The sequence below is a fragment of the Narcine bancroftii genome, chromosome 14 (assembly GCF_036971445.1).
Source record: "Narcine bancroftii isolate sNarBan1 chromosome 14, sNarBan1.hap1, whole genome shotgun sequence".
NCBI lineage: Eukaryota > Metazoa > Chordata > Chondrichthyes > Torpediniformes > Narcinidae > Narcine > Narcine bancroftii.
In genome coordinates this window covers 66,424,704-66,441,663 of record NC_091482.1, presented here as the reverse complement: position 1 = coordinate 66,441,663, position 16,960 = coordinate 66,424,704, and the positions used below count along the sequence as shown (strand labels likewise).

Below are 16,960 nucleotides of genomic sequence, written 5' to 3'. Positions count from 1 at the left end.
ACCGGTCCACTGATTTTGTGTGCCCTCTTCAGGCAATGGTCCCATTCTTCTTCTTCTTAACCAGGATCTCAATATCTCTTGAAAACCAAGGTTCCATACATCTGTATTTTTCTTTTTAAAAACATTCACTGCAATCGTTTTGTTGTAATACTTTCTTTTTCTACGTCAGTGGAACATGCAAAAATTTAGATTATGGCGTGCAATTTGGTTTGTGTTCAGTAAATGTTTGTATGACAACTTTAGTCCATCCTAGACCTCTCAAAGTAAAGGACCAGTGGTCACACCACAGTCTGCAGGGCACCCACCTCCTCACTTTGCCTGATCTTGGCTTTCCACCCTTTTCTGCTTTGGAACCTGCTTCTGTTCTGCTTCCAGTCTCCTAATTCCACATGATGTGGCCTTAATCAGCTGTGAACAAAGCAGCGCCTTAAACCCTGGAAAATGACTGCTTCTACTCAATGTTCATCTGTGCAAAACCCAGCTTTCAGTGGTATTGGGGGTTTTCTGGAGCAAGTGTGGTCTGCAGTCAGCATGTGCTGCAGCGTGAACTGCAAGCCACAGGCATGTACACATTTCTTTGACTGCTCTCCATCTGGGTTCTGCAGTCGAGCTTTCTGCAGTCCTGGTCGGTTTTTGTTGTGCTCAAGCTGTTTGTTTACTTTTCAAATCAGGCAGGGCGAGATGGCCGCTACTAGTAGTTAGTGAGCAGCTGTGCAATGTCTCCTGCAAGGGCCTGGAGGTGTGTGGCTGCATTGCTAAAAATTAAACAATTCATGAAGACATTTACGAGGTGTGTACTTGCAGCTTGTTCAGTTCATCCCAGGTGATGTGTATTCTTTTTCTATCTTTGGATCACTATGTATACCTGTCATTGACTATGGTCTGAAGATGCACTGTTTCATTGTGTTGTCTATGTACAATCAGATGACAATAAACTCTTTGTAAGGAGGCATTGCTTGGCATATTGTAACCCTCTTGATCTCTGCTTAGTTGGTTGGTTATGTTGAAGGCGAATGCAATGCTCACCCTCAGTAACATGTGGGTAGCGCTGCAGCTCTTTGCACCATTGCAATGCTTATAATGAAGGCGCTCGGCTATTCTGTCTCACAAGGAGTCCAGGGGGCTGTGTGCCTGCAGAAGATCCCTCATGTAGCATGGGGCGCATCCAGTCTCTTATTTCTGTAGGTCTGAGACATGAGCTCTTTTATTCTCAATCCTGTCGGGCTATGCTGTGCTGTCTAGATTTTGTTAACTTGGAACCATATGGTGTTTTACGGAGCAGGAATGGAACCACAGGGGAAAGATTGAAAAGAGACAGAATAGTGAAATTGATTCATGACGTGATGCCAGAGTGCAGGGCGACTTGCTGATGTATCGGATCTTCCAATCCTGATGTGGTATGAAGCATTTTGTAGCTTCTTTGTTCAAAGTTCAAGAATCACAACTAGTGTGGATGTTGGATGCCTGGATAGTTGACTCATTGCATTCTTCCCTTGTGTCATTCAGCAACTCTCACGTCATGAAATGACTTCATGCACTGACAATGAGAGACTGCTTCACTGGAAAGGATATGTACTGCATATCATTTGCAGGAGGTACCATAGTACTTGGGCCCTGACATCCAGAGTGGGAAACAACTTTTTCCCCCCCAAATCAGACTCCAGAATTCCCAGTACAGATATGGATGCCAAGGTGTAGAAACATTATCTTGTCCTACCATGCGAGCATGGTATGAACGATAAATAAAGTTGACTTGATAAATTCTTAAATTTAGGGGTGAAGATTTGTCTGTCAGTTAGTGAACTTTCCAACTTGGTTCAACTTAAACTTGACCATTACCTCAGCGAGGACCATGAATCTGAAGGCTAGAAAGCAAAGTGGCTCGGTCTCATCTGGCAATGACTCACTGAAGAAGAGCTGCATTGATAGAGGTGCCACACTTCAGAATAAATTTTATCTGGAGTTCATGGTTTGAGGGATACGTTAATCCAACAGCTGGAACCACCAAATTTGAGAATCTTTTATCTCCTTGATCATTGGGGGAGATTATGAAGAAATCCGTATTCCATTGGTTAAAAATAAAGCCCAATTGGGCATTGGTACAGACTAAATGCCACTAATTCTACCATCGGGGACATCTTTTGTGAAACGGTATCGTCCAGTGTGCATTTTGACGTGCAAAATAGTTTTAACATGTAGTGGCCAGTGCAACGGCTTTACAGCGATCGGGACCAGGGTTCGAATCCCACGCTGTTTATATGTTCTCCCCGTGACTGCGTAGGTTTTCCCTGGGGTTTCTGGTTTCCTCCCACTGTTCAAAGCGTACTGGGGTTGTACGTTAATTGGGTGGAAAGGACTTGTGGCCTGTTACTGTGCTGTATGTCTATTTTTTAAAAAAATTAAAATCTTGGGCAATAAGGGCATCTTTGACAGTGGGACTTACTCACCAGTCATATGGAAACATTAATTTCAAATATTTTCAGCACAGAAAAAAATCATTGGTTTGTTTTCAACTTGTCATTGATCTGCATTAGTCAGTTATGAAATTCAAGAATGGAATCTTTCAACAGAGTGGTCGTGTCTTGGGGTTTCGCTGTATCTTGTGGCTTTTTGCTTGAAGAGAATGCAAGAGACCTTGTATAATCTGCCCAATGGTGTCATTGCTTGGCAGCACTTGGGACTCCCGAGGTTTTTGTTTTTATTCAGCATAAAATGTTGTTGAGTGCAAAGCATTCGCCTTGGGACAAGCTGGAGAATCCTGAAAATCAGCATCATGAGAACGTGACAAGTGGAAGCAGTGGTGTAGCCACTGGCGCTGAGTATCTCCAGCACTTTTATGTATTGCTGCAGTCATCCATCACCTGCAGATCTCTTTGTTTAACCTCAGTTGTGCAGCAGGGACATTTCGAAAGAGACTTTGGCAGATGTATGGATAGGAAGGGTTTGGAAGGAAAGGGTTCAAATTCAGGCTGATGAGAGCAGAATTGGTCAGCATGGATGAGTAGGATTGAAGGGTCTGTTCTGTTCTCTATTGGTTCATTTGGCCTGAAGTGGCCGCTTCACCTTCCAATACATTCCTGGTTATTTTGCCTCCATGCCATTTTAATGCATTAATTGCAAATCACTTAATTCCCTTGATATTTAAAAACCTGGCCATCTCTATTTGGAATACTGGTGGTGTTTCCACAGCTACCTTGAGTTGGGCATTCCAGATGTATACCATCCCTGAGTGGATTTCTTAGCTCTGTCATGGGTGGCCAACCTCCTTGTTTTGGAACTGGACTCCAGCTTGAAATGTTGATTTTTGCTTCTACCCAAAGTCAACTTTTGTCTCGAAAATGCCTTGTGCAGTGAGAAGGGTTCTTCTCCAAGCAGGCTATCACTAACATTCACACAGTGGTGTAAAGAGCACAATTCCAGAGTTTTAAGAGTGCAATAAAAAGAAAGGTCAATTGGCACCGAGCTCGGGCGATTACAGCAATCTTGTACCATTGCTGGCCAATCCTGCATACATGTGTGGGTGCAACAAATATATATTTAAAAAAAAAGTTGTGCAATGACTTGTGCATTTGAAATTAAACTTGCATTGAACATAACAACTAAGAACCTAAGAAATAGGAGCAGGAGTCGGCTATCTGGCCCATCGAGCCTGCTCCGCCATTCAATAAGACCATGGCTTATCTGATAACAGACTCGTCTCCCCTACCTGCCTTTTCTTGATATCCCTTAATTCCCCTACTATGTAAAAATCTATCTATCCTTCTTTACTGAGGTAGCCTCCACTGCTTCAATGGGCAGCGAATTCCATAGATTCACCACCCTCTAGGAAAAGCAGTTCTTCCTCATCTCTGTCCTAAATCTACTACCCTGAATCTTGTGGGTAAGTACCCTAGTTCTAGTCTCCCCCAATGAAAACAACTTGCTGACCTTGATCATATGCCTTTCATATATGTATACACTTCTATAAGATCCTCTCTTTCTTTGAAATTCCAGTGAGTACAGTCCCAGGTAACTCTGTGTCTCTTCATAAGCCAACCCCCTCATCTCTGGAATCAACCTGGTGAACCTCCTCTGCACCAAAGCCAATTTTATAATTTCATCCTTTGCATCTCTGCTGCCTGCTCTATTTGACATTTTCAATTGAGCACTATCTTTCTGTTTCATCCCTTTTTTTTGCGCCTTTTTGGAGGCCAGAGCACTCGAGGAGAACGATCAACTTCTCCCAGTTTGCCAGCCAGCACCAGTGAGTGGCCTGCAGTGTTTTGGTCTGGATTGGTGTCTAGGACTTGGCAACCGAGTCAGCATGAACTGAGGGGAATGTTTCTTGTCTGGGAAGAAGTCTTGTAACTGACACTCACTAAACAAACATTCCGGCTTTATTATTTTTGTTTCTTAAATGTAATAGAAAAAAATGTACGTTGGCAGCCTGAGATCTCCCCAAGGGAAGTGGTAAACTCCAAACATTCAGGACGAGCAGAGCAGAATGCACGATAATCAGCATTTGATTTGCTTCAGTAAAATTCCTCAAGCATTTTGGTCTCTTTTCCCAAGAAAGGATGCACTTGTCATAGAGGGAGTATAATGAAGATTGATCAACCGAATAGTGGAATTGTTGCACAAAGAGAGATGAGGTCTGTTGGACCTGTGTTCACTAAAAATAAAAATAGTTGTTGGAAACACTCAACAGGTTTGATGAAAAGAAAAACTGTTAGTATTTCAGGTTTTGGACACACAAAACACAGGACAGGACACAACATCTGCACTGGAAATGATGACAATTTAAACTGAATTTCTTCTGCCAGAATGTGATGGATATATCTCTCCAATGCCTGTCCATTCGTATCAGTTTTCAAGTCTATTAAATGTTGTTATTTGGATCTAGTTCCTCTTGCTACCTGTGGCAGCCTGTTCCAGACACCCACTTCCCTGTGAGGTATAAAATAAATTTGCCCTGCACATCTCCTTTTAAAATGTTCCCTCGCATCTTAAATGAAAGTCCTCTAGTACTTCTCATTTTTATCATGAGAGAAAAAAGTTGGACTGTCTACCCAGCCATTCTCAACCTTTTATTGGCTATGGCCCCCTTGGGACTCTGCTCATAGTTTGGGCCCCCTTCCCCATGAAGCGGTAGAGTTTAGTTGGTTTCTTGTGTACTTCTCTCCTAACCCCTATCAACCTTTGGCCCCACTTAAGAAGTATTCCATGTGCTGCAGCCCCCTGTTGAAAATGGCTGGTCTACCCTTTCTATGCTTCTCATAATTCAAGAAAAACCTATCAGGTCTTCCCTCTGACATGTTAAAATTGGCCAAATTTGCTCAGCTTCTTGTAATTTATCAGAACTAAGATGGGGAGGGGGGGGGGGGAAGAGGTTAGGATTTATAGCAGGTTTTCTTCATGCAGAGGGAGGAGAGGCGAGGTGGATGGGTGAAACGAAGGAAACATTGAGTTGCTGAATTATATATATATATATATATAGAGATATCTAGATCTATATAGATATCTAGATATAGATATCGATATCTAGATCTATAGATCTAGATATCTATATATATATATCAGGAGGTTGAGCAGCATCAGTGGGAGAATAAGAATGGTTGACCTTTCAGATCTGCACTCTTCATCATTCGTGATTGTTTTCAGCCCAGCATGTCGACCACTCTTTACTTCCCACTGCCTGTTGCCTGTTCTGCACAGTTCCTCCAGCAGATTGCATGTTGTTTCAGGTTCCAGCATCTGCAGCTTCTCATTTGGCCTTCAGGGGATAATGGATGGATTTCTCAATGCAAAAGTCATGAAACAGTATGAGGAGAGTCCATTATTGAATTATACTACTACATATAGAATGTAACATATATGAAGTTCTTCAACTTGTCTACTGTAAGGAAGACAGTCTCCTCTTTATCCAGTGCCCCTCACAGAAGTGAGGCCCCAATAAGGAACAAACTTGCAACCCCTGGCTTATGAGACCAGTGCTCTAACCCCTGAGCTATTGAAGCCTCTGGGAGCTCGATATTGAAACAGGATCAGCCATGATGGTCTAGCAGGGTCTAAGGTAGAATCTCCTGCTCCTGTCCTCTGTTTTCAATCGTTGATACATTTCAGCACATTGCATTGTATGTCTGTGTGTGTGCGCGCGCTGGATTAGTGTGCAATTCAGGGGTATACAAAACTTTACACTATAATGAAGTGAGCCAAATCACATTCCAGACAACATGGACAGTGCAGTGAACATAGTGATTAGAGAAATGCTGTTACAGCGCCATCAACCTGGGTTCAAATTCTGCACTGTCTGTAAGGAGTTTGTATGTTTTTCCCGTGGGTTCCCTCCGGGTGCTCCGATTTCCTCCCACTGTTCAAAATGGACAGGCGTTGTGGGTTAACTGGCTGTAATTAGGCGACACAGGCTCATTGGCCAGAAGAGCCTGTTACCGTGCTGTATGTCTAAATTTAAAATTTGAAGCTTGGTCAAACTCGAGAGGGGGAGAAATACCAATGACTGTAGGTCTTGATTTTTTTTTTAAAAATCAAAAACCTTTAAATACTCTGAAGATGAAGCCGGGTGGGATGGGAGGTTGGAACACAAGTTTTGCATGTTATCAAAGTGGTCAGGAGGACTGGTGGGCCAGATAACTGAGTCTTCATTCAGAAGATAGATTGAGTGGGATGTATTGCCTGGTATTGAAGAATGCAAGAAAGATGGGTCGGATCATGGTTGTAGAGTTCAGTTGGAGTAGTCTGTCGATTTTTCAATACAAGTACCATTTATAACCTGGATCATGTATAACTTGCCAATGGAGTTGTATTTCTTTGTTCCTGTTAGGACAAATACTACCTGTGCTAACATCGGAATAAGAAACCAATGGAACTTCATGCATTATGGCAGACAATTGGCCATTCTCTCCAGTTGCATTCATTGAGGATAATGTCACCCACAGCTTTGCCACTCTTTCTTCAACTTCAGGGGTGACTATTAAAAGCTGATCTTGGTGGAGCAGCCTTTTTGAGACAGTGTGAAAGTTGTCTGCTAAATGCTTGCCAACTGGTACAGGAGCTATAAATATCTGACCTAACTGCAGGAAATTAAGTGTGCACTGTTTTAGTCATTCTTTTGTCTGAAAAAGAATGCAGTGCAGCTCTTGTTCCTCACACTGGAAAAAATTAGGAGCCAAACTAAACACTAACGATGTTTCCTTCACATAACACAGCTCTCAAAGATATGTCTCTCTCCTGTCCCCAAAAGAGGATGTATTCAGAGATTAGCAAGATGGTTTTGAGAGCAGTCTGTTTTGTGTTCCATGTTTATCCTGGGTTGCCATGGGATCACATGGATACTCCTAAATGGTCAGGAAAACTGAACTCCAATTTCAACCCACTCCAGAAAGGTGCTGACCTTAATAATTGATTTCACTCTCTCTGACCTCTTGCAGATTTGCACACTGTAAATTGCTGCATAATTCTGAAATTTTGAAATCCGTGAAACTCATTCTGAAATGGGCCCACGTAACAATACTATTTCTTGGTGAAAATACGCAACACAATTCTGCAAACTCTTCCCCTCCCATCCTCTTTTTGAAAAAAAAGTGTCCTAAAATTGCCATTGTGCAAATCTTCCTTCAATCATTGCTGTCCAATGCATTGGTCCTACATCAACTTGAACATGTTCATCCAGCATTGTGTGATTTTTGTTTCAGGCGAGTTTTCAACTGAACTGATACTCATGGGCTTTCAAGAAAAGCACGGTTATTTTCATGTACGAATCCCAGGTTAATTTCAAACAATAGATCATTCACTCCAATAGACCATCCTGGGAGGGTCGAAAGGAAGAAATTGCATCCTATGATGTCAGTTTTTGCCAAAACCTTCCTCTGGGGGAAGCACAGCAGACAATCTGTGTTTGGTAAGTTAAGTGTTTGATGTTGCTGGTTTAGGAATAAATATTGGTCATGAAACCTGGTCAACTCCCTTCCTGATATTTGAGTGGACTACATTTTGGGGCTCTATTAAGGCAAAGTTAGCGTAGCTGTTAGTGCAACGCTATTACAGCACCAATGACCGGGGTTCGAATCTGACTCACTGATGTTTGCGCTTGCTCCCCATGTCTGCGTGGGTTTCCTCAGGGGGTTCAGGTTTCCTCCCACCATTCAAAACATACGGAAATTGTATGTCATTTGGGTGTAATTGGGGCAGCATGGGCTTGTGGATCAGAAGGGGCTGTTACTGGGGTGTATTTCTAAAGTTGGAAAAAAATATAGAAAAATGTCAATTTTATAAGCACCTGGTGTGGCAGATTCATTCATCAGTTCATTCAGAGGCTTGGACCTTGGGCAATTTAGCCCTCAGTCAATATTGCTTTTGTTTCTTTTGTTTCGTGTTCAGTTCAATAGAAAAGAATTTGAACCATTCCATCTGATAATGCAAGCATGCAAGCTTTCTACTACTGAACCGTAACTGAAAATGGAGAAAAAGACAGTATAGATTTTGTTTGTCTGATCTTCTGTTTTGGGTAACTTGCATTTTCTTGAGAAGAAGCAAAAGCCTGGCACCAGTCCAAATCTGCTGCTTGACTGTGTATCACTTTTAATTGGAATAGACAAACCATTCAACTTCGGAATCCCTGCTGTTGAGTTTAGTTCTGTGCTCATTGACTGCCACAGACAGTAGGGATTCACAGCACTTGGGTAACAATGGGGATCACTAGACGAAGTTCTGCATATTTATCCCTTTCTCTCTTTCTCCCCCCACATCATCTGAGAACCTAGTTTAACCACTTGTATTGCTGCTTTAATTCCAGCCAGAGATCATCTGAAGCACTGGTGATGGGAGATGGTATTTGTCTATCTTTTGCTCAACATGGCACTTCTGCTTTTTCAGTCTAAAGGGCATTGGTTCAAGATCTACTCCATTGATTTGAAGACTAAGAATGGCATTTAATGATTGTACCTGCTAACACTAGGCAATGAAGATTTTGCTTCCTAAACACTTTTGGGTGTATTTTATGGATTTGGGCTGTTGATCACAAAAAATGACCTTTAAATATTTCCTATCGGGTACCTTTTTAGACATGACAGGAAATCCCACCAATAGGATATATTTTAAGTCGACTTCAAACGTACAAAACTATGAAGTGCACCATGTCCTTGATGATTCATTCTCCGCACTCGCACGTGGACGTCATCCTCGCTGATCTGGGTGCGGTCAGTGACGAACATGATGAAAGGTTTCACTAGGACATTACAACCATGGAAAACTAATATCAGGGCAACTGGAATCCATCAGTGCTGGCCGACTATTGTTGAACAATAGAGGCATCAGATGCCGAGTACAAATGAAAATCAGCAACAAAACATTTTTAGGGCAGTTGAACTAACGCAATGTGTCAGCGTCACGATGTGATTAAACAGGATAAATTAAATAAAAGTCCATTTAAAGATTCTCCCACTTCCTCCATGATCCAGCAAATCTGAAATTATCTTTACATTCAGATTGACATTGTCTATCATTAACCCCACGTTTTCAGAAAACAAACCAGAAAATAATTTGTTGTCCAGTGTAATCTGTCCTGTGACTGAATAGAATGTCACACTGAGCATGCAGAGGACAGAAGTAGTATTGGTTGAGCAGGGAGGATCCCATTGCTGGTGCTGGACCAACTTTACACGAACTGTGCCAAAAAACTCTGACTTTTGGTTACAAGTCATTTCAGAGCAACGCTCATGTTGAAGAAAGAATTCTATACTGGGTGCGGGGTGTAGCCAATCTAAAGTCAGGGGGAGCAAGCACTTAAAGGCACGGCAATGCATACCAGATGATGAGCCAGTGCTTGAACGGTGGACCCCAAGGTTTTTTTTGGCAGCGTTGGACTGCAGCAGGAGGGTGGTGGGGAGAGGGGCTTTTGCAGTGGGGTGGGAAGACCACGAGGGGGGCGAGGGTATTGATGTTGGATCAGGGTGGGGGGAAGAATGGTGTCAGATTGGTGGGGGGGGGGCAATAGAGCTACCTTTGAAAAATGTGCTTACCCTGCAACCCTTTCCCAATGACTGGGTGTCATGTTTTTAATGAAGATGGATAGATGTAGTGTTATCTATCCATAGCCCTTTTCACACTGGCAAACCAGTAGATTGGCCAATCAATGAACCAGTTAAGGAAGCCGTTTTTGGTGTTCATACTGGACCACAGTTAACCAGTTCTTGTGTCCTTTCACACTCACCACAAGGTATCCCCGGGGAGAGGGGATTCTATCCTCCAGTGGTGACGTGTGAGTGACACATCAAGCGATGGTGGACTGTCACTATTATCTTGTATTTAAACAAAATTAATCATGCATAATTATTACATAATTAATCATGTACAGCACAGTATGAGAACTGTTGGTATGCCGACCTATATAAACCTTTATAATTTTATAAAAGACCAGGGGAAAGAATAACCACACAATTTATAAAGACCGTGGGAAAGAGAGATAGCAGACCCACCCTCCCAGAATTCCGTGCAGCAGAGAAAAGGCTGTATGCACAAAACACTCGTGCCGTATAGAATTCTGGGAGGGCAGATCTGCCATCTCTCTCCACCACTGTGACTTTCCCATGGTCCTTTAGCCATTTATAAAGGATTGTACATATAAGCAAAGTTTACACCTTTTTAATCTTTTGTTTCCTTCACGTTCCTGCACTCGCACAAAAACATAATCAGCGTATCACTACTTTATCGCTGGATACCCTTTGTTTCTTTCACACTGGTCTAATCGGCACATAGGTATCATCGGACACCTAGGGAGCGCCTTCCCCGGCTCCCGAGCTAGGGAGCGCCTTCCCCGGCTCCCGAGCTAGGGAGCGCCTTCCCCGGCTCCCGAGCTAGGGAGCGCCTTCCCCGGCTCCCGAGCTAGGGAGCGCCTTCCCGGCTCCCGAGCTCGGGAGCGCCTTCCCCGGCTCCCGAGCTAGGGAGCGCCTTCCCCGGCTCCCGAGCTAGGGAGCGCCTTCCCCGGCTCCCGAGCTAGGGAGCGCCTTCCCCGGCTCCCGAGCTAGGGAGTGCCTTCCCCAGGCATCTGAAGCCTGTGTGCTGATTAAAGAGCATTCACACTGGTCCCTTAACTGGTAGATTGGCTGTCAATTACAGGGACGAGGAGCCAGTGTGAAAAGGGCTATACATGTTTCATAGTCCTGGACATGAGGCTTTGAGGCAATTGGAACATAAGCAATTCAACAAAAATAGTTTCTTCACAAAATATCCTAAATTATTGAGGTGGTTAGAAGAAGCTAAATCAAAATTTTTTACCCTTTCTTCACAGTTGGGCCCAAGGGAATGTCTTCTGGTTGAATCATTATGTATCCTTCCACTATCGTCTGAAGCATTTCAAGATAAAACCGTGCGCATTGCCCAATCTGAGGCTTAGCATATCCTGGTTTATAAGGTATTATACTAGGTGCAATGTCCGGAAATCTTGGTTATGCTTCATTTGCTAGCTAATCAGTTCTGGCAAGTGGCTGGTTCGGGCAGCAGCTGTTTCAGTACATTTAATCATTTCAGTCACCGTTGGCAATGGGAATTGTGCAGGTTTTTTATTTAATTAGAAACAATTTTAGTCAGTCTGGAGGGATGAGAGGAAGCTAATTGCTTCATTTTTAGCTTTACGTAAAAATATAGACTTGGGTGCAAGTTGGTATCAGCTGTGATTTTTTTTTAATAGGAGGAGAACTATTTGACAGTAGTCCAAAATATGGAAATTGTGTTGTGAATGAGGTCCTGCTGTGTCTTCTGCAGAGGAGACTTGAATACTGAAGGATACCTGGTTGTAGTGATTGTGAATTGTTTTTGGTCTGGGAGGCCTCTTTTGAGCAGTCTGCCTAATTTCAGGAAATCTGACCAGTTCAAAGATTTCACTCCACAGAGATAGTTCTGCTCCCAGCCACAGAAATTTGGGGAATCCTGCGAATCAAACTTACTGATGCTTGCAACCAGTGACGGGGCCCCGTTGTCCTCTTGCTGCTATTTTATGGTTCCGTTTTTACTGGGTAACTTGACTGCAGTTGTTTCGTCCATTCTTAAAACGAACAACTCTCAAGAAAAAAAAACTTTGTTTGCTGTAAGGATAACAATGTGCCCTCAAATGTATAAAATTCATTGGCCTGATGATTTCCATTGTGCTGCCAATTTGTTGGCATGCCCGAAGAAAGTATGAATGAGTTAAGAATGCTACTTTGTACAGAGAAAAATGCTGCCGTGCTTGAAATAAAAAGATAGTCTCAATTAGTCAAGGTCCATGTGTCCCACGAATGAGGGATAATTTTCAAATCAGCATAAACAAGAATTAATTATAGTTTTTGAACACGAGTCCTTTTTTTTAAAAAATCTTTGGTGCTTTTTAAGATTTTAAACCAATGTTCGTTAGCTGCCCATATCATGGTAAACTTGTGCTTAAAGTATCAATTCATTGACTTAACTGAAGCTCAGAAGAATGAAGTGGAACCTCCGTAGAAGCATTTTGAATGTTGAAAGGCTTGGACAGAGTAGATGTAGCAACATTCTGGGGGTGAGGGGGGAAGGCAAGGGAGTGGGGCGATGGAAAGCTTGTGATGGGCCAAATGGCCTACTTCTGCTCCAATATCTTCTGGTCTCATCTGAGCAAACTGAGATAGAAAATTCTGAAAATCTCTGTGACTCAGCAGCAAGCAAGTATGACTTTCAGCCAGGGAGTGTTCCATCTGAACTGGTTCCATTGTATTCCCAATTCCCACCCCCACATTCTAAGGGCAAATACAAAACAACTGGCCAACCGACAGTGCAAGTTCAAAATAGGAAACATCTGAACCATTGATTTATGATCGGTATACTGAACTCCGTTTTCAAGTACTCTGTGACATTTCGCAAGGTTTGGGAAAACCAGAACTTTGCCACCTCCATGAATTTGTAGCATTTTGCTCATTGTTCACAATCCACATGGAGTGATAACGTTTGCAATAAAGTTCACCTTGAAATTTAGGGTGTGATAATCTCTGTTAATTAGTTGTCTTCCAAATTAAAATATTAAATGTATTTTAAATAATAAGATCTCGCAGAAAAGCTGCAAGAATAACCTAGCACTGGGACAAAGCTATTTTGTCTTTCCAACCTTTCATTATTTCTGGAAAAGAGTTTTGATGTGGTCACTAAACATGACAACAACCATTTGATACTCGAGCAATGTGAATCAAATTTGTACAGTAGAAGTCCTAAAATCTCAACTGCTCAGGGATTGGGTCGGTCCATATTTTCTGGATTCTTGGGTATTGCTTTTAAAATTCAAATTTAAGGAGGAATAAACAAGACAAACAGATAAATTTTGATCGTTTATTCAAATACAGCGTGCTTCGTTTACAAAATGAGCAGTTTTAAAGAAAAATGAAGTCAACACTTGAAAAAACCATAAATAACCATTTACGGAGCAGAAACAGGCCATGTCAGCCTTTCAAGTCCGCACCGGTTCACTAGAACAACTCCACTAGATCAAACCTCCCGCTCACCACCAAATGTAAACAAACATTTTTATGACGAGAAGCATGAAATGTTTGAAATTTTTAAAAATGAACACTATAAAAGAAAAATTGTATAAATGAATTTCTTTGCAATAAGATCACCTGTGTTAAGTGTGGACGCTTGTTACGGTTGTGCATCTGTGGCGCGTATGCATGCACACACAAGCCGGCTAAATTTTAAAAGTTTTGAGACTTTATGAAAAGGCTAAATTCTTGGATGGTATGGATATCCTGGCATCCGGATTTATGGAGTTCTTCTCTTTTAGCTGAAGATCTCAGCCTGTGAGGGTCACTTGGCAATATAGGTCCCAGCCCTGGGAGAGGTAGATTGGAGCAAATTGTTTTCATTATCAGACCCTGTTGTACAGGAAGGGAAAAGTTTGGGGGTTCAAAGAGCAATGAGTCCAGACAAAGGCCAAACACAGGAAAGATCTTTATTAAAACACATGTAAGGGATAATGCACTAGTACTCTCGATCACAAATCAGTATAATCTGTCACATCTGACTTAACACCACCAAAACTAGCAACTGCTTACACTCATACAAACACAAGTGCAACCCAGTCACGTCGTACTTAATACAACCAATACCTGCAAATGTGTGCAGACATATAACAACCAAGGATTACCTGACGTTCCTTGTCTAACATGGGCACAGCTCGATCCCGTGTACTGCACACCTCACCAATGACTCCTCCAGCATTGTTCACAGCCTGGAGCGGAGCAGGGTTCATCTCACAACCAAAGAGCAAGAGTTACTGCACATGGTGAACTTTATAGAACAGTAAGCTGGCCCAGGTAATCAGTGGGTGCTTAAAGGGCCAATGGCTGGATGTTCGCAAATGGGTGGGCAGAATCCAACCATGATTGGCAGGTGATGCGACTTCTGACAGATCCTCCACGTTCCCACCAGATTCCAAGCAGACAGATCACATGACCCTCCACATTCCCACCAGGTTCCAGGCGGAGAGCTCACATGACCCTCCACAATCCGCACTCCCACCAGATTCCAAGCGGAGAGGTCATGTGACCCTCCATGATCCACACTACAGACCCATAAGTCATCAGGTTGTTCTCAAGTAATCAATGTCAAATGAACACATGGTCAGCATTATTCCTTGGCCAATATATGGGCTTAATCAGTTTAAAGAAGTGTCATCAGCCCATTGCTAGCATTCAGAGCACTGAGGGATTTTAGATTTTTAATTTTTTTGCTATTTATTTCAGAGAACAAGGATAAGGAATCAGAATGTCACTGGGAGTTTTCACCCTGGAGGCTGGGAGGAACCTTGTAGAGGTTTATAAAAAATTGTTTATGCCCCTTGACTCTTTGTCCCAAGGGGAGTCTAAGGGATGTACACAGAGTATGTTGCCAAAGGAAATGGTAGAGGTGGGAATATTTACAGCTCAGACACCTGGATTGGAAAGCTTTGGCAGAATATGGGCTAAACACAGGTTAACTCAAGTAGACAACTTGGTTGGCATGGGCAAGATAGAATTCTGACTCAATATTAGGTAGTTTCCGCAGTTGAGTGTCAAAGAATCCAAACTTGGGCTTTGTTTCACTTGCCCACCTGTTCAGACAATGCCCAGGAAAATGGCACTTGTGGCTTCTAAGGCCTGTAGCTGAGGATTCTATTACACTGGACAAAAACATTTTTCAAGAAGTTTGCTTCCTGGGGAAAAAAATAGTGGGGATTATGATAGACAGCTTCAAGCTGAACACAAAGATGGTTTCAGATATGCTGTATCACATACGAATGAAATGAACTTTTATTGAATTTAACATGTTTAATCGCATAATGACGCTGACCCATTGCATTAGTTCAACTGACCTAAAAATGTTTTGCCACTGATTTTCATTTGTACTCGGCATCTGATGCCTCTCATGTTGATGGCCAACCATAGTCGGCCAGCAATGATAGATTCCAGTTGCCCTGATGTCATTTTTTCAATGGTCAGCAAAGTCCTGGGGAAACCGTGTTTGTCACGGGGAGACGTCCACGTGCGAATGAAGAAAGTGAATTTTCAATACATGTTGCACATCATGGTTTTATATGCTTGAAGTAAACTTGTGACAGGAAATCACAAAAAAAATACACGACGATTTTCGTGATCAGCAGTTCCAAATCCATGAAACACACTCAAAAATGTTTAGGAAACAAAATCTTTGTTGTCCAGTGTACCCAAAAGTAACAGATGAGAAATTTAAACTGTATGGATTACTACTCTCGGTGTTGTGGCAGAGGTACACAAATCTCATTAACCAGCATTATTGCTGTTTAGACTTGACTGCTCACATAGTACCCATGGGTATGGGTTTTTGATTCACCGATTTGCAGCCATTTTTGTTGAGGTTATTACACAAAGCAGATCATTCACTATTAAAGTGCACTAACATGAGGGCTGCCCTCCTCCTCCTTGCCACTTAGGCTGAACCACATTGTACAATCATTCATGACCTCGTGCTTTGTATTAGACTCTGTGCTTTCTGACCATTCATCAGCTCTCGAGCCAGCTCTGACTATTAGTGATCCACAGGGGGTCTTTCCCTTGTACAACCTCCATAAATCGGAGTCCATCCAAAACACTGCTGGGAACTCCTACCTATTCCCCAATGACCCATGCTCACTGGGTTCTATTGACTTCTGCTCTGGCAGAAGTCTGACTTTCTCAATGGTTTTCAAATGCAGACTTTGACCATTGGGTGTTTGTACTTTTCTATAATGCAAAAAGCTTCTGAAATCTTTGTGGATCCTTTCTAAACAATAATGGTGCATCTTTTAACATCCAAGTTCTGGGGTGTTTTTAAAGAAAAAAGATTCGTCATAATGATATTTGACACAAAACTGCAAGATATTTGTATTAACATGTCTCAAATCTTCAGGGACCGAGATCTTCCATTTTTCAACTCTGACTCTAGGCCAGTGGTTTTCAAAATTTTTCTTCCACTCACATATCCCTTTAAGTATTCCCTATGTCGCTGTGATTAGTAAGAGATTGCTTAAGATGGTTGGTATGTGAGAGAAGAAAAAGTTCAAAACCACTGTTTTAATTGTCCCTGTTATGTGCATGGTTTCATAACTCCTTTTTTCCAACTCGCATCCCACCTTTAGCAATCCCTTACTAATCACAGAGCACCGATGGCATCAGGATGACTTAAAGTGGGATGGAAGCGGAAAGAGAAAGTTTGAAAAATCTCTGCTCCAGATCCATCAGCAATGTGGTCGGTTCGCAAATATTGTATCCATACGTCAGTTTGCTCAGGGTAACACACCAATGTTGCCAGTGAAGTGCATCTCAGGAAATGAAATCTCAGGCTAATCCTCTACCCACTTTTTCCCCCTCAAGGCATTCCTTTAAAATCTACGTTCATGACCAAGCTTATCATTAGGCCTTATTGACTCCTTGGAAATATAGTTCACTGTCAAATTTACCTCAAGGACTTTTTG

The 16,960-nt window shown here is 42.3% G+C and overlaps 1 protein-coding gene across 7 annotated transcripts in view; it reads left to right on the top strand.

Annotated features, from left to right (window-relative positions):
- Positions 1–16,960, top strand: part of akap13 (A-kinase anchoring protein 13) — a 396,122-nt gene that overhangs the window by 63,468 nt on the left and 315,694 nt on the right. For 2 of the 7 annotated variants that reach the window (XM_069912028.1, XM_069912027.1), the window contains exon 1: positions 7,822–7,897. The exons of 3 other annotated variants lie outside the window; for them this stretch is intronic. In XM_069912028.1, coding sequence (XP_069768129.1) covers positions 7,837–7,897 — 61 coding nt within the window. In that variant the 5' untranslated portion in view covers positions 7,822–7,836. Of the gene's footprint in view, positions 1–7,820; positions 7,898–16,960 lie in introns of those variants that run through there. 2 more of the 7 variants (XM_069912026.1, XM_069912033.1) reach the window with 2 other exon arrangements.